The sequence below is a fragment of the Perognathus longimembris genome, chromosome 10, assembly GCF_023159225.1.
Source record: "Perognathus longimembris pacificus isolate PPM17 chromosome 10, ASM2315922v1, whole genome shotgun sequence".
NCBI lineage: Eukaryota > Metazoa > Chordata > Mammalia > Rodentia > Heteromyidae > Perognathus > Perognathus longimembris.
The window spans coordinates 29,069,483-29,092,484 of NC_063170.1; the positions used below are offsets into that span (position 1 = coordinate 29,069,483).

Here is a 23,002-nt window from a genome sequence, read left to right on the forward strand (position 1 = left end):
ACTCAGGGCCTGAGCACTGTCCCTGGCTTCTTCCCGCTCAAGGCTAGCACTCTGCCACTTGAGCCACAGCGCCGCTTCTGGCCGTTTTCTGTATATGTGGTGCTGGGGAATCGAACCTAGGGCCTCGTGTATCTGAGGCAGGCACTCTTGCCACTAGGCTATATGCCCAGCCCCTATTTTATTTTATTTTGGTGTTTGAACTTAGATCCTGGGGTTCTGTTCCTGAGCATTGGTACTCAAGGCTAGTTCTCTGCCAATGAGCCACAGCTTCATTTCCAGATATTTTTTTTTTTTTTTGTAGTTATTTGGAGATAAGAGTTTCAGGGACTTTCCTGCCCAGGCTGGCTTTGAACATTGATCATCAGATCTCAGTTCCCTGAACAATTAGGATTGCAGGTGTGAGCCACCAATGCCCCAGCATATAGGATATATATATATATATATATATATATATATATATATATTTTTTTTTTTTTTTTTTTTTTTTTTTTTGCCAGTCCTGGGCCTTGGACTCCGGGCCTGAGCACTGTCCCTGGCTTCTTTTTGCTCAAGGCTAGCACTCTGCCACTTGAGCTGCAGCGCCACTTCTGGCCATTTTCTGTATATGGGGTGCTGGGGAATCAAACCGAGGGCTTCATGTATACGAGGCAAGCTCTCTTGCCACTAGGCCATATCCCCAGCCCTATAGGATATTTTTTTTAAGCTTATTTCTAGTGTGAGACATAAGATACACTTTTCTTCTTTTCTTTTTTGTGGTGTAGGCATTGAAGCTAGGGCCTATACATGGTATGGAGCAACATTCACAGTAAACTCTCAAAATTTATTTGCTTTTGAAACAACTTACAGAAAATTGCTCAAAGCAAGGTTTGTAGCACTAAGCTTTCTTTTTCTTTGCCAGTCCTGGGGTTTGAACTCAGTCTGAGCACTGTCCCTGGTCTCCTTTTTGCTCAAGGCCAGCATTCTACCACTTGAGCCACAGGCCTGCTTCTACTTTTTCTGTTTATGTGGTGCTGAGGAATCGAACCCAGGTCTTCATGCATGCTAGGCAAGCACTCTACGACTAAGCCACATTCCCACCCCAACATTAAACTTTTTGTTGTTATTGTTCTGTGAGACAGATTGTCACTATCCAGGCTTTTCTCTTAATGAATCTCGTGCCTCAGTCTCAATTATAGATAAATGCCACTATACCTAAATAAACTGTAATCTTTTAATATAGACACAGATGTCTATTTCTGAAGGTATTTCTGAACATAGCCAGGTAGTAGACATTTTAAACTTCTCTATCACAACCACTCAACTTTGTCATGATAGTGGAAATAGCTATGAATAATATGTAGGCAAATAGTCACATTTGTGTGTTCCATAAAGACTTTTGTTGTTGTTGTTTTTGCCAGTCCTGGGGACTGAACTCAGAGCCTGAGCACAGTCCCTAGCTTCTTTTTGCTCAAGGTGAGCACTCTGTCACTTGAGCCACAGCACCACTTCTGGCCGTTTTCTATATATGTGGACTGAGGAATTGAACCCAGGGCCTCATATATGCGAGGCAAGGACTCTTGCCACTAGGCCATATTCCCAGCCCCACTTCCAGCTTTTTCTGTACATGTGGTACTGAGGAATTGAACCCAGAGCTTCACATATGCTAGGCAAGCACTCTACCACTAGGCCACATTGCCAGCCCTCTTAAGACTTTATAAAAACGAGATGATTAAAAAAAATGAGATGATTGAGATGTAGACCATTGTTCTCAAAATGTAGTTTGGATAGAAACCATGAAGTTTTAAAAATGTTTATATATTTTAGAATAGAAGTTTTTGGAAAGGTTTCTGAGGACCAAGTAGTTATTTAGTTTTTATTCCTGTACTTACTGGTTCCTTAATTTTAAGGCACTTAAAGTTTTGAAAGAAGCTTTAAGTTTATTTTGACATCAGAATTAAGTAAAACCTGACAATATCTAAAAACAAAACTTAAAAATTTTGACTATCTTATTTTCTATTTTACAAAATAATAGAGGAAGAAGTAAAAGTGGAAAAGGAAAGTTCCCCAGCCATCAAAGGATAAAATAAAAACACAGTCTCTAGTATAGGGAAAACCAGGCATTGTTAAAGGCTCAGGAAAATGAAGCTCAGGAAATCTCAGTAGAAATTGGACATGGTAAATACTGAGATTTTTGGTTGCTTTTCTTTTTTTCTTTTGCCAGTCCTGGGGCTTGAACTCAGGGTTTGAGCACTGTCCTGGCTTCTTTTTGCTCAAGTCTAGCACTCTACCACTTGAGCCACAGCACCACTTCTGGCTTTTTCTATATATATGGTGCTGAGGAATCGATCCCAGCCCTTTATGTATGTGAGGCAAGCACTTTTACCACTATTCCTAGCCCTCTGTTTTTTGTTTTTTCTTGTTTTTTTTTCCTTTGGTTGCTTTTATATCTTTCCTGTAAAAGAACTTGGAAGTCATGTTCTCTAGGAAATCTTAAGAGCCCAAGAGAAAAGGGCTAACATTTAAATACTATTGTTAGCGGTTTCACTAAGAAATGGCTTACTGTTCTGATCTGATAACTATGGGCTCCACCTATATGTACAGAATTCTAATCATCTCTTTGCTTACACTTTTAAAAATGAGCACATTAACAGAAATGACTCAATTATCTGGAACAAAGTATCCAGTGTGAAAAACTGAGCCTAAACCAAAAGGAGAGAAAAGATAAGTTAGAGAGAGCAAATTTTGTATAGGAAAAAACAAAAAATTTAAAGCATTTAGATCTTTAGTAAAAGATGTGATTAGTCATGAAACAATAGCAAGATGATATTTGAAAAGTAGCTGCAGACTTATGCATGTGGAAAATAGACTTTGAAAAAAAATGCACTTTGAAAAAAAATATGGACTTTGGGGTACTAGTGGTACATGCCTATTATACATTACCTATTATAGAGGCTGAGATCTCAGGATCTCAGTTCCAAGCCAGCCTAGGCAGAAAGTCTGTGAGACTCTTATCTTCAATTAGCTCCAAAATAAATAAATAAATAAACAAACAAATAAATAAAAGCTAGAATTGGAACTGTGGTTCAAGTGGTAGCATTGACCACAAAAGCTCAGGGACAGCCTCCAGCCCTGATTCAAGCCCCAGGAGCAGCAGAGGTGTGTGTGTGTGTGTGTGTGTGTGTGTGTGTGTGTGTGTGTGTGTGTGCGCGCGCGCGCGCACGCACACACACACACACACCCCTTTGATAATTCACAAAACTATATACAATTTCCTGCAGTGGCTGGGCACCGGTGGCTCACGCCCATAATCCTAGCTACTTTAGGAGCCTGAGTTCTGAGGATTGCGCTTTAAAGCCACCAGCTTGAGCAGAAAAGTCCCCATGAAACTTATCTACAATTAACTACTCAGAAACCTGGAGTGGTGCTGTGGCCCACTCAGGTGATAGAGCATTAACTTTGAGCACAAAGAGGCTCAGGGAGAGCGCCCAGGCTTTGAGTTCAAGCCTCACAACTGACCAAAAAAATTACAGAAATGAAAAACTTTTAACAGAAAGTTTAAAGATAAAGTTGAAAATTCCAGGGCTAGGAATGTGGCTTAACAGTAGAGTGCTTGCGTAGCGTGCATGAAGCCCTGGGTTCAATTCCTCAACGAAAAGGCCAGAAATGGTGCTGTGGCTCAAGTGGTAGAGTGCTAGCCTTGAGCAAAAAGAAGCCAAGCTCAGTCCCTGAGTTCAAGCACTAAGACTGGCAAAGATAAACAAAACAAAGGTTCAATATGGACCATCTTGTAGAGTGAGAAAAATTTGAAATAATCCATACTAATAAAGAGAGATACAGACACAAGATTATTAAAGAATGATATAGTCATTAGACTGTACATAGAAATATATATATTCTTGGAAATAGAACTGTGGTTCAAAATGGTAGAGCACTACCCTTTAAAGTTTAAAGAAATAATATATTCTTCATCCAGTAGAATGGTGTTCATTGCAGTAGTTCCTTTGGGTAACAAAGATCCTTTTCAATTTAGTAGTGTAACATCAAATGTATATTATCTTATCAGGCATTATATTGTCATTTAAAGAAATAGCTAAAAGTTTTAAATTTTATATTTTGAAGAAGTACTGTATCTGTTGCCTTTTGTGTTAAGCTTTCCCTTTTTCTTTTAACAGAAAAACAGGAAAAGGAAATTGACATCTATGCTAACCTCTCTGATGAAAAGGCTTTCGTGTTTTCAGTCGCCTTGGCAGAAATAAATAGAAAAATTATCAATCAAAGACTTATTCTCTGATATTTGTCTGCAAAATTTGTTGAAAACATTCTTCAGGATTACATCAACAAATTCTCAAACCATTATGGACTCTCTGGAGCATTCTGGCAGCATCAATAAGGGCCACTGATTATTTTTTCTTCTATCATCTAGCATGTGCCACACTTTGGATACAAAGCTGTAGGTTTGGACTATTATTATTGGCTTCCTTTCTTTCTTTCTTTTAACCAAGGAGTATTGTTACTGTTTGGTGTTGGGATAAGTAAGGGTATTTACAAAGAATAACAATGCTGAATGGGTATTAAGCAGATAAAAAACGTAGGGGTAGAGGTGGAAGTATGAGAACTAGAGATGAAAATGCTTAATAGTTTTCAGATTTGCTACCAGAGATGCAATGTTTTAAATACTGTCAGAAAGAGTGACTTTTGAATATGTATATTGCAGGTTTTCAGCACTAACAGATTATATACAATTCATTTACTTTTAATAAATTGGCAATTGATCATTGAAGGGAGGAATTAATAATATAAAGAGTAAAATTTGTCTTCAGCTGATTTTTTTGAGGGGAATTTTTTTATGACTTAAGGTAGAATTATATTTTAGGAGATTCTTTCTAGACATTTTGGAAGTTTGGGTGCTATATGAAGAAAAACATTGAAAGATATATCATACTTCAGATTTAAACACCTTGTTTTCTTGAATGTAATTTATTTATTGGTTAAAAAAAAAAGCTTTTCTGCTTTTAAGATGGTGCCTGTTAAGCTAAACATAAAATATATTTATTACATGCAAGTATTTCTTAGCCACTTTTAAGCAGTAATATTTTATCTGAGTGGATGTCTATTTATACATCCTGATAATTTAAACTGTTATTTAACCTCACTCTGGAAGAAAAATAAACCTTAATATTGAAATAAGTAGGTTAAATAGTGTGACATATAGCTTTCTGCCCTTTATTTAAATTGGTAGCCAACAGAGGGAGTTAAGAAGTACACTGTTATGATTTTAGAATTTTCTTAAGAACTTATTTCCTCATAATAACTACCAGAAGGTACTACTAAATTTGTTTTGTGTGCATTAAACTCCTAATTATAAAGTTTTCTTAAGAATGTAATGTGATTTTTATCTTTGAAACATACTATACAAAAACTTTTATTTTGACCAGGAAAGTTTGAATGTTAATAAGGAAAAGCAACAACAGCTTGTGGAGTGGACATCTCTTTAAAAGAATTCTTGTTGGGTTGGGAATATGGCCTAGTGGCAAGAGTGCTTGCCTCCTATACATGAAGCCCTGGCTTTGATTCCCCAGCACCACATATATAGAAACGGCAAGAAGTGGCGCTGTGGCTCAAGTGGCAGAGTACTCGCCTTGAGCTAAAAGAAGCCAGGGACAGTGCTCAGGCCCTGAGTCCAAGGCCCCAGACTGGTAAAAAAAAAAAAAGAAAAAAAAGAAAAAACTTTTTGTTACAGTGTATCCACTTAAAGCTGAGGACCTTAGAGGAATATAGTATTAAAATAATCAGGAGCTGGGAATATGGTGTAGTGGTAAAGTGCTCACCTCGTATACATGAAGCCCTGGGTTCGATTCCTCAGCACCACATATATAGAAAAAGCCAGAAGTGGTGCTGTGGCTCAAGTGGTAGAGTGCTAGCCTTGAGCAAAAAGAACAGGGACAGTGCTCAGGCCCTGAGTTCAAGTCCCAGGACTGGCAAAAAACAAAACAAAAAAACAAACTTTGTATGGTTAAACTTCTTTCTGCCTTCCTAATTCCATGGCATTCCAAAATAGTTTGGGGAGTAATTTAATACTTAATGTTTGATTTTGTTCATGTTTAGTTTTAAATATGAATATTCTTTTCCTGTTTTTGTGGGCTTTCAGTTATGTTTAAATATAAATTATATAAAAAGTAAGGAGCTAGGCATGGTATGTACTTGTAATCTCAGCATTTGGGAAGGAGAGGCAGGAGTATCACAATGAGTTCCCAGGATACATAGTTTGAGGCCAGCCTAGGTACAGATAGCAAAATTCAATATCAGAAAAACCAGACAAAAAAGTTACTTGAAAGTAAGGAAAACACCGCAAATTAAATTTCATTCAGCAATAAATAATTATCAAACAGTTTACGTTCTGAGGGTTTTTGTTTTGTTTTTGGACAGTCCTGAAGGCTTGGAACTCAGGGGCTGAGCACTGTCCCTGGCATCTTTGTGCTCAAGACTAGCACTCTACCACTTGTGCCACTTCTGGCTTTTTCTATATATGTGGTGCTAAGGAATTGAACCCAGGCCTTCATGCATGCTAGGCAAGCATTCTACCATTAAGCCACATTCCCAGCCCTCAAAGAGTTTACATTCTGATGAGATAAAAATAGAATTGCAAGGCTGAAGATGCAGTGTATTGGTATTAATTAGTATGTTTGACTCCCAGGTTCAGATCCCCAGCACCACCAAAACAGAAAAATTACAAATGACTTATTTTTTTTTTTATCTTTTTGCCAGTCTTGGAACTTGAACTCTGGTCCTCGGTACTTACTGTCCCTGAGCCTCTTTGTGATCAAGGCTAGTGCTCTACGGTTTGAACCACAGGCCATTTCTGGCTCTTTCTGATTAGTTTATTGGCGATAAAAGGCTCACAGACTGGCTGGGAATGTGGCTTAGCAATAGAGTGCTTGCCTAGAATGTATGAAGCCCTGGGTTCAATTCCTCAGTACCACATACACAGAAAAAGCCAGAAGTGGTGCTGTAGCTCAAGAGGTAGAGTGCTAGTCTTGAGAAAAGAAGAAAAAGAGGAGGAGGGGGAGGGAGAGGGGGAGGAGGAGGGAGGAGGAGGGAGGGGGACAGAGGAGGAGGGAGAGGGAGGGAGGAGGAGGAGACAAAAAAAGTCTCAAACTTTCCTGCCTGGGCTGGCTTCAAACTACAGTACTCAGATCTCAGCCTCCTAGGCGGAGGCTCCCAGGATTATAGGCATGAGCCACCCGCGCCAGCGTGACTTATAATTTTTGTCCAAGTTAGTTCACTTTTTTTTTTTTTAAGACTCAGAATTTAACTCAGGGTCTTACACTTACTAGACAGGTACTCCATCACATTTTTTCCCCTCAGAACTCATATTTAAAGATTTGATTTCCTAACTAGTAATTATGTTAATTTTCTAGTTACTATTTTAAATATGACTGTGTGTGTGTGCTGGCAGATCTTAGCCTCATGAGTAGGTAGGATTATAGGCATGAGCCTCTGGTGCCAAGCTAGTTTTTGTTGCTGTTTATTTGCTTGCTTGTTTTTGCCATTCCTGGGGCTTGAAATAAGGGCCTGGGCACTGTTCCTGAGTTTCTTTTGCTCAAGGTTAGCACTCTACCACTTGAGCCACAGCTTTTTTCTGTTTATGTGGTACTGAGGAATTGAACCCAGGGCTTTATGCATGCTAAACAAGCACTCTACCACTAAGTCAGATTTCCCAGCCCCCCCCCCTTTTTTTTTTTGGTTGGGTTGTGGGGGACTTGAACTCTGGGCTTGGGCCCTATCCCTGAACTCTTCAGCTCAGGGCTAGAACTCTACCATTTGAGCTACAGCACCACTTCTGGTTTTCTGCTAGTTAATTGGAGATTAGAGTCTCATGGACTTCCCTGCTGGAGCTGGCCTTGTACTGGACATTCCTGACAGGCTCGAACTTTGATTCTCATATCTCAGCCTCCTGAGTAGCTAGGATTACAGATGTGAGCCACCCTCACCTGGTTTCAACTTGATAATCTTGTTGAGAATTTTTGTTGTTGTTCTTATGGGAGTCTTTTGCATTTTTTGTTTCAAAATCAAGTAGCCGGCCAGAAGCGGCGCTGTGGCTCAAGTGGCAGAGTGCTAGCCTTGAGCGGGAAGAAGCCAGGGACAGTGCTCAGGCCCTGAGTCCAAGGCCCAGGACTGGCAAAAAAAAAAAAAAAAAAAAAAAAAAAAAATCAGGTAGCCTTTGTTTACATATAATGAATTGGGAATTATTCTACCTGTTTTCTGAAGATGTGTGGAATCACACTGTTATTTAAATATTTGGTGGAATTTACTATTGGAGTCATACAGCCTTAAGATTTGAGAAGGATTTTACTATGAGCTAAATTTAAGTTACTATGCAATTCAGTATTTCTTTTTTTCTTCTTTATTGTCAAAGTAAGTACAGAAGGGTTACAGTTTCATATGTAAAGCAAGTACATTACAATTATATATTTCTAATTGAGTATATTATATGATTTTTAAGAAGTTGGTGTATTTCATCTGAGTCGTTGAGAGTTTTGCTTGTAAAATTGGGTATTCCTTCACCGTTTCATGTTTTTGGCTTGGTGATGTTTTCTTCATTGTTTCTAATAGTTGTCCTTTGTGTCTTTTCCCTTTTTCTTTGTCTTATTAGAAACTAAAAACCTAATAACAGGCTTATTAATTTTATTGCCTTTTTCAAAGAATTATTCTATAATTTATTAATGTTTTTGTTTTCTCCTTCAAATTTTATTATGTCTTCCTTTCTATTTGCCTTGGGTTATTTGCTCTTTTCAAATTTATGAAAAAAGCTTAAATTGTTAATAGCATACTTTTCTAACAGAATGTTTAATACTTCATATTTGCTGTTTTCCACCATGGTGTTGAGCAAGAATAAAACCAGTTTAGGGGCTGGAATGTGGCCTAGTGGTAGAGTGCTTGCCTCACATATGTGAAGCCCTGGGTTCGATTCAGCACCACATATATAGGAAAAGCCAGAAGTGGCGCTGTGGCTCTAGTAGTAGAGTGCTAGCCTTGAGCAAAAAGAAGCCTAGGACAGTGCTCAGGCCCTAGTTCAAGCCCCAAGAATGGCAAACCAAACCAAAACAAAAAAACAGTTTAGTGGAGAACAAATAAAATTACGCTTTTTGGGTCTAGTAAGGATTATAGTTTAGTTTCATAGTTTTGAAAATATGCTTTCTATGAACTTGCCTTTAAGCATATATGTTTGGTTTACCCACAATTTTTTGTTGTACTCTATTTTCATTTTTGTACAATTCAGAACATTTTTCTAATTTTGTTGACATTTAAATTGCCAATTAGGGCTGGGGATATGGCCTAGTGGCAAGAGTGCTTGCCTCCCATACATGAAGCCCTAGGTTCGATTCCCCAACACCACATATACAGAAAATGGCCAGAAGTGGCACTGTGGCTCAAGTGGCAGAGTGCTAGCCTTGAGCAAAAAGAAGCCAGGGACAGTGCTCAGGCCCTGAGTCCAAAGCCCAGGACTGGCAAAAAAAAAAAAAAAAAATTGCCAATTATTTAAAGGTTAGTCAGCTTCTGTTAGTAATTTTGGTTGTTGTTTGTTTCATTATGGTCAGAAAACATTTCATGTGATTTCATTATTTTAAACAGATGTGGTGCTTTAATTATGGCTCTGTTTTTTCCCTTTAGTTCTGTTAGCTTTTGACATATGTACATATAAAAGGACAGTTTTGTGATCAAACACATAATTATCTTTGGTATATATTAATGGTAAGTTGAACTATTTGTCATTAGATAATATCTGACTTTATTCCCACTAATTTTTCTAACAATATCTTAGAAACCTTTTTTCTTTAAAAAAAAAATATTTTTTTTTTTGCCAGTCCTGGGGCTTGAACTCAGGGCCTGAGCACTGTCTCTGGCTTCTTTTTGCTCAAGGCTAGCACTCTACCACTTGAGCCACAGCACCACTTCCAGTTTTTTCCATTTATTTGGTGGAATCAAACCCAGGGCTTCATGTATGCAAGGCACGCACTTTACCTCGAGGCCATATTCCCAGCCCCTCTTTTTAAATTAAAAAAAAATTTTTTTGCTAGTACTAGAGTTTGAACTAAGAGTCTTATGTTTGTTAGGAAAGTTCTATCACTTGAGTTACATCCCTGGTCCTTTTTTGCTTTAGTTAATTTCTTGTACAACGTCTCGTATTCTTGGTCAGGTTGGTCTTTGATAGCTGTCCTATCTATGCCTGTTATCGCTCAGAGGTTGGAATAATAGGCATAGCCACAGCTGGCTAATTTTGAGATGAGAGTCTCCCTACCTTTAGTTAGGCTAGTCTTTACTGCAGGCTGTCTGATGATCTTTACCTTCTGAATAGACAAGTACAAGCCATTTTTCTTTTGATTAACACTTGTATAGCACATTGTTTTGTTTTGTTTTGTCTTTGGTGGTACTGGGATTTGAACTCAGTATCTTGCATTTGTTAAGCAGGTACTCTGCTACTTGAGCCATACCTCCAAGTCCTTTTTATTTTGGCTAGTTTTGAGATAGGATCTCAATTTTTGCCTGACCAGCCTGGAATGTCATCCTCCTCCTTATACCTCCATGTAGCTGGAATAACAGGTACATGCTACTGATTCCACCTTTTTGTTGTTGTTCAGTTACGATATTGCTAAACCTTTTGCCGTGACTGGCCTTTGAATTTTAATACTCAAAATCTCTCTCCCAAGTGATGTAAGCTACCTAGCATGTGTGGATGGAAGCCATCCTTTTTTTTTTTTTTGGCCAGTCCTGGGCCTTGGACTCAGGGCCTGAGCACTGTCCCTGGCTTCTTCCCGCTCAAGGCTAGCACTCTGCCACTTGAGCCACAGCGCCGCTTCTGGCCGTTTTCTGTATATGTGGTGCTGGGGAATCGAACCTAGGGCCTCGTGTATCCGAGGCAGGCACTCTTGCCACTAGGCTATATCCCCAGCCCGGAAGCCATCCTTTTTAAACCTATCTATATTATTTTAGTATGTATTTGTGTGTGTGTGTGCGCGCACACAAACACACAACCACTTGAGCCACAGCACCACTTCTGGCTCTTTCTGTATACGTGGTGCTGAGGAATCGAATCCAGTGCTTCATGCATGTTACTCAAGCACTTTACCACTAAACCACATTTTCAGCCCCTAAGTTTTTTCTTAAAAAAAAGCTCATAGTACATCATTTATGCACAGTTGTTCATTTTTGGTATACTTTCTTAATTCCTGATGTTCCATGTTTACATTGGTATCATACTCTTTCCAGCTGAAAACTTCCTTTGCATTTGTTTTGGAGTTGGTATGCTGGCTGTTAATATCTCTTTCATTTTCCTCTATCTGACCTTAATTCATGAGTTTTGCTGAATACAAAATTGAATGTTGACAGTTATTTTGTTTCAGCAAATTAGAATATGCCATGTCTTTCTACCTTCATTACTTCATTGACAAATGTGTAGTAATTCAAACATTCTTTTTTCCCATATATTAAAATGTTATTTTAAAAAATCTTAGTCCGAGCTTGGCACTGGTGGCTCACAGGATTACAGATCCTAGCTATACAGGAGGCTGAGATTTGAAGATCACAGCTGGAAAGCCATCCCAGGCAGGAAAATCTGTGAGATTCTTATCTACAATTAAGTATAAATTAACTAGAATTAACTCCACAAAAGCCCCAATTGGAGCTGTGGCTCAATTGGTAAAGCACTAACCTCAAGTACAAAGAGCTTAGGGAAAGTATCCATTCCCTGAGTTCAAATCCCAGGACTGGCACCACATACCAACACACACACACACACACACACACACACACACACACACACACACACACACACACACTCTCTATTAGCTACTCTGATCACTGAGACCTGGAGGATCATGGTTTGAAGCTCGTCTGAACAGAAAAATCACTGAGACTCCTACCTCCAAAATTACCAGCAAAAAATACTGGACCGGAGGTGTGGCTGAAGGGTGCCAGCTATGTTAAAGAAAGCTTATTAGAAGCATGAGGCCCTGAGTTCAAGCCCTGATATGACATGGAAAAGAAAAGTTTTCTCTAGCTGTCTTTAGGAGGCTTTGAATTGATTTTCATGTGTTTGTGTAGGTTTTGCTGAATTTATCCACTTTTGGGTTTGCTGATCATTTAAAATGTGGGTTCATGTTGTTCACAGTCATCCCTAGTTATATCGCAGTTCACTTGTGGGCCACGGTTTTCTTATTGTGGGTTTACAGTATTGTGGGTTTAAAAAAGAATACACTGTGATCCCCCTACCTATAGTGGGAGTTACATTCCAGGGACTCCCCCACAATAGGTGAAAATCTGCAAAGTAGCAGTAAGTGAACTGCAGTATAACGATGGATAACTAACACTGCTGCTTCACAGATTTTCACCTATTGTGGGGGTCTCTGGAATGTAACTCCTGTCATAGGTGAGGGATCACTGTGTAAAATTTTCAGTCATTCCGATTTTTTTTTCTGTTCTACTTCTCTTCTGAGAGTCCAGTGATATAAAATGTTAAAAGTTTCCAGTATTGTCTCACCGATACCAAAGAAATTATTATTCTAAGTAATTATTTCAATTAACATAAAATTATATTTATACTATACAATGTGATGTCTTGATTGTATATGAATACATTACAGAATGACTAAAGTCAGGATGATATGCATACATACCATCATCACATTTTACTTACCATTTCTTTATGGGCAGAGCACTTAAAATGTAGTTCCAACAATTTTGTGTGAGTGTGTGCCAGTCCTAGGACTTGAACTCAGGACTTGAGTCTGTCCCTAAGTTTTTTGTGCTCAAGGCTAGTGCTTGACCACTTGAGCCACAACTCTATTTCTGACTTTCTGGTGTTTAGTTAGAGATAAGGAGTCTCACAGACTTTCCTCATTGGTCTGGCCTTGAACTGCAATCTTCAGATCTCAGCCTGAGTAATGAGGATTACAAGTGTGAGCTTACTGTGCCCGCTTCCAACAATTTCTTAAGTATATATTATATTGCTGCTGTTTACCATAATGCACTGTGGGCTTCTTAAACTTTTTATTCTGGTATTACTGACCAACAATAGTCTCTCCAGTGCCCGCTTCTGCTGACCTTATTTTATTTTACTTAATATTCTTAATGTTTATCCGTGTTGCAAGTAATTGATCTCCTTATACAATGTTGAATAGCACTGTATTGTGTATATATTTTTCTTTTTTTTTAAGGATCGAATCTTGGAGTCTTTATTAGAGCATTAACAGTCTGCAGGAGCCAGTTGTTACAAAGGCCTGCAGCCTGTAAATACCCTTAACACCAGAGATTTCTTTATCGATTTATTTGTTGTTGCATACTTAGGTTGATTCTTTGTTGGCTATTGTGAATGATGCTACTCTCCACATGGAGTACAAATCCTTTTTTTCACTTTATCTGATTTCATTTTGATTGAATATGAAGCCAAAAGTGGGATTGTTGGATCCTATAGTAATTTTATTTTTAATTTTTAAAGTCCTACATATTGTTTTCCAAAAAGGCTATGCTAGTATACATTACTTCTGCAGTGTACAAGAGTTCCTATTCTTCACATCCTTGTCAGCATCAACATTATCTACTTTGTTTTCAATTTTTGTGTTTTCTTTTCTTTTTAAGATTTGTTTTAGAGGTACTGGATTTGAGCTTTATTAGGACCTTGTCCCTGAGCCTTTTTTTTTTTTGCTTAAGGCTAATGCTCTACCACTTGAGGTTATAGGTTCCACTTCTAGCTTTTTGCTGGTTAATTAGCGCTATAAGACTCATGGACTTTCTGCTTTGGCTGGCTGGCTTTGAACTGTAATCCTTAAATCTCAGCCTGTTGAGTAGCTAGGATTACAGGTAGTGATTCACCAAGCACTTGACTTTTTGTGGTGGGGGGGGGGAAAGGGGTGGTAATAGGGTTTTGAACTTGGGTCCTTGCTAGGCAGGCACTCTACCACTGAGCAAAACCCAGATCCCCTTTTTACTTTTTGAGTTATTTTTCAGATAGAGTCTTGTTTCCCCCACCCTCCCTCTCTGGCTGGCCTGGGATCCTTGCTTATCTTTCTTACAGCCTCACAATCCTCCTGACTATTATATAGCAGGACTCGTGTGCTTTTGCTACCACACCTCATTTGTTGACTGAAAACGGGAATCATGCTAACTTTTGCCCAGTTTGGCATTGAACTGTGATTGTCTTGATCTCTGAATCTCAAGTAGCTGAGACTATAGACATGAACCTGTAATACTGGCATGAACCAAATTTTGTGAGATGGTATCTCATTGTGGTTTTGATTTGCTTTTTCCTGATGATTATGGTGTTGACATCTTTTTATACATATGTTGGCTATTTATATATGTCTTTAAAGAAATCTCTGTTTTGGTCCTTTGGTCAGTTTGAATTAGATTACTTTCTTCGTGTTGATTTCCTTGAGGTTCTTACATATTTTAGATATTAACTCATTACATGTACACCTTCAATTCATTTTTGTTGTCTTCATTCGGTGTACAAGCTTGCTTGTTTGGTATAATAATTATTTCTGCTTTTGTTACCTGATAACCTTCCAAAATTGTTGCTAAAGCTAAATACCAAGAAAATTGTCCATCTTTCCTTCTAGAATTTTATGGCTTCAGGCCTTAAAATTAGTCTTAATCCATTTTGAGTTGACTTCTATGTATGACATTCAATGCAGGTTCAGTTTAATTCTTTTGATGTGGATATTTGGTTTTTCTTCATTCCATGTTTGCAGAAAGTGTCCTTTTTCCATTATGTCTCCTTGATGGCCTTGTTGGAAGTCTCAGGCATTCCTTGGGAGAATGTATTGCAGCTTCAGTTTCAGACTGCTGCAATAAAATGAATATTAAAATAATTTTTGCTTGTTTCCTACTCTTTAAAATTATTTTATATTGCATTCAGTGTAAAGTTCACAGTATCATGTGTCTAAAATGCATGTACTTTGAAAACCTTAATTCCTAAAAAGATATTATTAAGCCTTCAGCACTTCATAGTCTTTTTGCTGTTGGGTGGTATTACCTTGATGATGGTGGCGGCTTACTAACTGAACAGATTAGGGTAGTGAGTGATTCTGACAATTTCTTAACCTAAAATTTGCTGTTGATGAACTTCCTTTCACAAAACATTTCTCTATAGTACATGGTAGCATTGTGCTTACAGTAGGACTGCCTTCAAAATTAAGACCAGTTCCCTCAGACCCTACTACTATTTTACTAACAAAGTTTATATAATAAATTTAAAGACTTACTGTTATAATTTGCACTGTCTTCATCTGTAGAGTCCACTTTCAGAAGCCATTTTCTTTGCTTATTCAAGAGAAGCAACTCTTGGGCTGGGGATATGGCCTAGTGGCAAGAGTGCCTGCCTCGGTTACACGAGGCCCTAGGTTCGATTCCCCAGCACCACATATACAGAAAACGGCCAGAAGCGGCGCTGTGGCTCAAGTGGCAGAGTGCTAGCCTTGAGCGGGAAGAAGCCAGGGACAGTGCTCAGGCCCTGAGTCCAAGGCCCAGGACTGGCAAAAAAAAAAAAAAGAGAAGCAACTCTTCATCAAACCATCATAAGATTGAGTAATTCAGTCACATTTTCTGGTCAGTTTTGTAAGTTAACATCTGAACTCCTGTTGATGTTGATACTTTGGCCTTCTCTCATGAATGTTCTTGCCTGGTGTGGTGGTGGAGAATACTGAGTTTAAGGCCAGCACAAGCTACATAGATTCTGGCAAAACGAGGGCTAGGGACCAAGTCTGGTGGCTACTTGGGATGAAGATCAGAAGGATTGGAGTTTCATGCCAGCCTGGGAAAAGAGCAAGATCCCATGTCAATGAAAAGTTAATTGTGCTTATCTTTCATCCCAGCTATATAGGAAGCACAAATAGGATCATAGTCATGAAACATGAATAGGACCATTGTCATATGCCACCATACCCACCCAGGCCCTTAGAGGGCTTGGAGGTCACAGTTATTCCTTGCTTCATGGACTACAGAATGGGTGTTTATTAGCAATACAGCTTATTCTGAAATCAACATTAATCCTGTACATCTCTCCTGTACATCTCTTTTAACTCTTGGGTTACCAGGTATATTGTCATTAAGCCAGTAGGTTTTTTAAAGCCTTTTCTGAGCGTGTCTCAACAGTGGGCTCAAAATATTCAATAAATCACAATGTAAACAAATGTGTTCTTCTTGAGACTTCATATATTTCGTGTGTGTGTATACATGCTGCTTTTGTGTAGGTGTGGCTTGCACTCAGTGCCTCATGCTCTTGCTTGGCCTTTTCTGCTCAAGACTAGTGTTCTGTCACTTGATCCACATCCAGGATTATGCTAGGTAGTTAGAAATAGTATCATGGGATTTTCTGCCTAGGCTGGTTTCAAGTTGCAATCCTTAGGTCAGTCTCCTGAGTAGCTAGGATTACAGGCAAGAGCCACTAATGGCCAGCTGATTTAGTATTATTTCTTAGGGGCTCTGAAGTTTTTCAAAATGGTATATGAATATTGACTTGAACTAGTTGCATTGGCCCCTAATGTGAGTCTGCTGGCCCTTTCAGTCTGTGAAGATAAGTGTGTAGATATCTCTCCAGCCAGGAAAGTTCTAGATATCATTTTGCAATATAATACTATTTGGTCTACATTGAAAATCTTAGTGTAGTCACCTTCCTGAGTTGTTGCTAACTGCAACCCAAGGCAGTATGACAGGATATTGGGCTAAAGAAAATTAGAAAAGTCAGAGATGGAGATAAGAGATGAAAATCAGCAGGGACCAGGAGTCCCAAGGTTCTGCGGCACTTGGGTCCTGAATACCCATAAGCAAGTGTGTTTGTTTGAGTTCACACAGGGAAGGTCACCATAGATATGTGCAAAACATAAAGCATCTATATCATTGTTGCAATCAGAGCCAAAACAGTGTGGGAGACATTGGTTCCCTTATTCTTTCGAGACAGGAGACTGCAGTCCAGGGAAAGTCTAGACATAATGCCCACTTATCTAGCCCAGGGTTAACCTGGAATGTCTTTTGTCCAGTCTACAAGGTTCCCAGCTGCCAGCCTAAGGAAAGGTGTATGTGTTGAGGAGGCACCCCAGTCTCTTCACCCTTTCCAGACCTGTTTTAACCCTTCCATGGCCAGCTGTCAGTATTCTGATTGCTGTCTAGGTGGCATTACAACATCAAAACTGTCAGGGTCCTTCGCCCCCAGCGCTCTCCTGGCCAGCAGGAGAGGTGGGGAAGTGCACCCCGGCCGAGGTGAGCCCAGAAAAGGTGAAGAGTCTGCGAACCGCCCACGCCCAACCCCCCTTCGCTGGAGGACAATCAGACAGCCCAGGAGAAAGTTCTCAGTCTCCTTTATTCAGGGAGGAATCACATTTTTAAGGCTCAGAGAGCTGTGGGAAGGGGAGGGGTGTAGCGCACCTAGCTAGGGGCTATGAGAGGCCGCCTGAGCTGTCCATCAAAGGTGGAGGGCCAAGGGACCACCCTAAGGTGCGGCCTAATTCTATGTCACAGCCCACAGGACCACCTCCCGGTTCACCACCAGCCACCATCTTGGCTACACGTGGTCCCAAGGCTGGGAGGCGGGGCCTGTTAGGACCGCCTTTCTGGTTCCAGACTCAGAAGGCAGGCGGGGCCAACAGCCACGGGGCTCTAGGGCTGGGGAAACAGGCAGGCCAGCTGATTGCTTCTTAATGATGCAAGGCCTGCCCCATAAAAAGTTTTCCAGGTTTCACAGTTCAGCTTTAGAATTCCCTACACTGAATGATTTTTTTTTTTTTTTTTTTTTTTTTTTGCCAGTCTTGGGGCTTGGACTCAGGGCCTGAGCACTGTCCCTGGCTTCTTTTTGCTCAAGGCTGGCACTCTGCCACTTGAGCCACAGCACCACTTCTGGCCGTTTTCTGTATATGTGGTGCTGGGGAATTGAGCCCAGGGCTTCATGTATACAAGGCAAGCTCTCTTGCCACTAGGCCATTGATCTTAGATCTTCATAGCTTGCTGCAGCTTTTACTTCAGTAGTTGCTTCACTTTGCACTTGTTTCTGAGGGGCTTCTTAAACCTCATCAGGCTCTTCTGTCAGCTTCAAATTTTTCTGTAGCTTCCTTCTCATATTAACTCGAGACTTAGGCCTTACTCTTGAGTTAAGCTTTAGTTTAAGGGAATGTGATGGATTGACCTGTTACCTTCTCCATTAGTTTTGTTTTGTTTTGTTTGTTTTTTTGGCCAGTCCTGGACCTTGGACTCAGGGCCTGAGCACTGTCTCCTTTTTGCTCAAGGCTAGCACTCTGCCACTTGAGCCACAGCGCCACTTCTGGCCGTTTTCTGTATATGTGGTGCTGGGGAATTGAACCCAGGGCCTCATGTATATGAGGCGAGCTCTCTCGCCACTAGGCCATATCCCCAGCCCCCTTCTCCATCAGTTTTAAGTCTGCTTAGCTTTCTTTCCATTTTGGGGTTCACTGGGGCAGTACTTTTTCCTTTGCATTCACAACTTGGTTAAGTGGTGCAAGATGCCGAGCTTTTAGCCTGTCTTGTTTGGCTTTCAATATGCTTGCTATGTAGGTTTAAATTTTTTTTAATGTCTTTGACTTAATGTGACTCTGTTTTTCACTTGAACACTTAAGAGTTCATTGCAAGCTGGTTACTGGCAGCTCATGCCTGTAATCCTAACTGCTCTGGGAACTGTGGTTCAAAGCCAGCCTGGGCAGGAAAAAAGTCTGTGAGACTCTCAGCTCCAATTAACCACCTAAAAACTGGCAATGGAGCTGTGGCTCACAGTGGTAGCCTTGGGTGAAAAAGCTCAGGGACAGCACCCAGGTACCGAGTTCAAGCCCCTGACCAACAAAAACAAAAAAGGAGTTCATTGAATAATATTTTTTTTGGCCAGTCCTGGGCCTTGAACTCAGGGCCTGAGCACTGTCCCTGGTGTCCTTTTGCTCAAGGCTAGCACTCTGCCACTTGAGCCACAGCGCCACTTCTGGCCATTTTCTGTATATGTGGTGCTGGGGAATCGAACCCAGGGCCTCATGTGTACGAGGCAGGCACTCTTGCCACTAGGCCATATCCCCAGCCCTCATTGAATAATATTAATTGGACTAATTAATATAAGAATAGTTCAGCCAGAGGGGAGAGGCTGGGAGAAACTAAAGTCACACAAGACAATTTTTGCTATTTTGTGTGACCATGGCTTATGAGTCCCCAAACCAAAATGGCAATGTCACTGGCTACAAATTACCCTAACAAAGTTTGAACAATTTGAATAGTTGTTGTAAGGATTGCCAAAATGTGACACATATTTACTTAATGTAAGCTTGGAATAAAACTTTAAATTTAAAAGACACAACAAACTGACAAAACTAAGAACAATAAAATGAAGTATGTGACTTAAGGTACAATGGAAAAATAGAAACTGTGTGACTGACAAGAATCAGTGTACAGGGGCTGGGGATATGGCCTAGTGGCAAGAGTGCTTGCCTCGTATACATGAGGCCCTGGGTTCGATTCCCCAGCACCACATATATAGAAAACGGCCAGAAGTGGCGCTGTGGCTCAAGTGGCAGAGTGTTAGCCTTGAGCAAAAAGAAGCCAGGGACAGTGCTCAGGCCCTGAGTCCAAGGCCCAGGACTGGCAAAAAAAAAGAATCAGTGTACAAATGACCCACTTTATTTAAAAGAAAGAGAGCACCAGGAATCATGAGAGAGGCAGTGGGACAGCTGAAAAACCATAGAAAAACAGGCCTACACTGAGAGGCTAAAAATGAGGCATAATAACAAATCATTGAGTCTAGAAATAACCCCCACCCCCAACACACACCCAGGTCCTACTCAAACTAGACGCCAGAGACATTGGGTTGTGGAAAGGGTGCTGTCTGCTTGTTCCATCTTCAAAGGTGAAAAGTGATCCCTATTATCTGTGACCATAGATATCCAAAATGTATGGCCTATGGCTAACGGACTGATCAATCGTGGGAGCTGCCACCCTGCTAGGTAGATCTCTGAGCCTTGATCCAGCTGATCATCTTCCTCCTTCCTGCGATGTGACCTAATTGCTGGGTGAGATCCAAAAACTGTGAGACTAGCAATCAGAGAAGTCTGGATAACAGTGAGGTTGGCTGTGAAGCAGCCAGTGATGGTTCTTTTAGGCCAGTGAGCATCATCACCTGTGGGTCAGATCCAAATCTGAGACCATGGCCAGGGCATTTCATTGTCTTCCCCTTGCCTCCCTGCTGAGCCTAAGTTCTATAGAACACTATATCTCAAGCTTTCTTCCTCCTACAGGTGGACTTAATGCTGGGTCCAATCTCAAGCTTTGAGGCCTTCAGGCACATTCTTCCCTCTAGTGCAGGTCTCAGAGCTCTGCCATTCCCATATACTCTACTGCAGCACACTTAGGGAAACCCTAGCCTTGAACAATTGCTGCTCATGGGTGTACAAATTGGAAGAGGGAAAAAGAGGGAAGCAGCCAAAAGGCTGCAAAGGTTTTTGGGACCTCCCATATCTTCAGGTATGCAAAGAAAGGAAGCTTCTAATGTGAATATAGCCTTGACTCAGACAACTGACCCTCAACTAGGCTGGCATACAGCTCACATTCTCCAGCAGCTCAGCAAAGTTGTTGTGGTAGATTTATTTTTCTTCTCACATTTTGAGTAGTATGGGAGATTTAGCCCTCGAGAGAACACTTCTCCCTAAGAAGTCAACTAAAATGGTAGATATGTACATCTCAACAAGTGTGCAATCACAGTTTAGAAATATAAGAAACAAGAAAAGACAAGTTAATAGGATTCACAAAAAGTCATAACTAAATGCAAAACTACTGAAGTGACTGGAATGCTAAGACAATGAATTCAGAGTCTAAGAAATTTCATTGTTGGTGGGAATGTAAACTGGTTCAGCCACTCTGGCAAGCAGTATGGAGATTCCTCAGAAGGCTAAATACAGAACTCCACTATGACCCAGCAGCCCCACTTTTGGGTATCTATCCAAAAGACCACAAACAAAATTACAGTAATGCCACCAGCACAATGTTCATCGCAGCACAATTTGTCATAGCGAGAATCTGGAACCAACCCAGATGCCCCTCAGTAGGCGAATGGATCAGGAAAACGTGGTACATATACACAATGGAATTTTATGCTTCTATCAGAAAGAATGACATTGTCCCATTTGTAAGGAAATGGAAGGACTTGGAAAAAATTATACTAAGTGAAGTGAGCCAGACCCAAAGAAACATGGACTCTATGGTCTCCCTTATTGGGACAGGTTTAGGCAAGTCATAGCAGAGCATCACAAGGCCCAATAGCTATATCCTTATGAACACATAAGATGATGCTAAGTGAAATGAACTCCATGTTATGGAAACAATTGTTATATCACAGTTGTAACTACTTTCAATGTCCCATGTGTATCTGTAGCTTCTATTATTGATGTTCTTGTATCACTTTCCTGTGGTTGTACCTACACTATCTCTGTAATCTTATCTGAGTATATTGGAAACTGTGTATACTGGTATTGGAAGTATGAAATTGAAAGGGAATACCAAAATTGAGAGACACAGGGTTAAAAAAAAAAGACAAACAACTACAAAAGCAATACTTGCAAAATTGTTTGGTGTAAGTGAACTGAACACCTCGGGCGGGGGGGAGGGAAAGGGGGAGGAGGGAGGGGGGTATGAGGGACAAGGTAACAAACAGTACAAGAAATGTATCCAATGCCTAACGTATGAAACTGTAACCTCTCTGTACATCAGTTTGATAATAAAAATTTGAAAAAAAAAAGTCTAAGAAATGATCAATAACCTCAAAGCACTAATAAAGAAGTCAATTTAAGAGCTAGATGAGAAATCCAGGAACATGAACAAGAAATTCAGCAAGGATACTAAGATTCTGGAAAAATCAAACCCCACCAAAAAATAAAAACTGCCACAAAAATGAAAACATCACCAATAAGCAAAATAAAATACTATAGGTGGATTGGGCCAGGTGTGGTGGTGGCTCATGCCTGAAATTCTAGCTACTCAAGAAGCAAAGGTCAGGAGGATTATAGTTAAAAGCTAAAAAGTGAGAGACACCCCCCCCCCCGACCCATCGCAAACAGCCACTGGGTGTGGTGGTCCATACTTGTCATCCCAGCTATGTGGGAAACTTAAATACTAGGATCATGGTCCAAACTTGCTGGACAAAAATATGCCACCCTGTTCAAAAAATAAGTTCTCAGATGTAGCTCAAGTGGCAGAACACCTGTCCAACAAGTATAAATCCTTGACTTCAAACCCCAGCACTACCACACACAAATCAGTGGATGAAGACAAAGTTAGGGAAATATTACATTCAAAAATACAGAAAAAGGGCTGGGAATATGGCCTAGTGGTAAAGTGTTCACCTCGTATACATGAAGCCCTGGGTTCAATTCCTCAGCACCACATATATAGAAAAAGCCAGAAGTGGCTCTGTGGCTCAAGTGGTAGAGTGCTAACCTTGAGCAAAAAGAAGCTAGCAACAGTGCTCAGGCCCTGAGTTCAAGCCCCAGGACTGGCAAAAATAAAATAAGTATGACTATGGCCTTCAAGAACTCTGAGACATGATCAGCACTCCATACTTGAAAATTGGTGAGATAGAAGGAGGAGCTCAAGTGCAAACCAAAGGAATAGAAAACTTACTCAAGGTGATTACAGCAGAAAATGTCCTAAATCAAGAGAAATATATGTATTTCCAAACACAAGAGCCTACAGAAGAACCTCAAACAAACATAACTGAAAACCTCTCAGTCACAATGTTAAGCTAATACTACAGAAACAAGAAAGAACATTAAAACAGCATGGTGTCAGGCTGGGAATATGGCCTAGTGGCAAGAGTGCTTGCCTCCTACACATGAAGTTCTCGGTTCGATTCTCCAGCACCATATATATGGAAAACGGCCAGAAGGGTCGCTGTGGCTCAGGTGGCAGAGTGCTAGCCTTGAGCGGGAAGAAGCCAGGGATGGTGCTCAGGCCCTGAGTCCAAGGCCCAGGACTGGCCAAAAAAAAACAAAAA

The 23,002-nt window shown here is 40.4% G+C and overlaps 1 protein-coding gene across 3 annotated transcripts in view; it reads left to right on the forward strand.

Annotated features, from left to right (window-relative positions):
* The window catches only part of C10H16orf87 (chromosome 10 C16orf87 homolog), a 59,785-nt gene that overhangs the window by 34,720 nt on the left and 2,063 nt on the right, over positions 1 to 23,002 (forward strand). Inside the window, exon 4 of one of the 3 annotated variants that reach the window (XM_048355685.1) lies at positions 4,152 to 5,350. The exons of 1 other annotated variant lie outside the window; for it this stretch is intronic. In XM_048355685.1, coding sequence (XP_048211642.1) covers positions 4,152 to 4,270 — 119 coding nt within the window. In that variant the 3' untranslated portion in view covers positions 4,271 to 5,350. Of the gene's footprint in view, positions 1 to 761; positions 1,193 to 4,151; positions 5,351 to 23,002 lie in introns of those variants that run through there. One more of the 3 variants, XM_048355684.1, reaches the window with a different exon arrangement.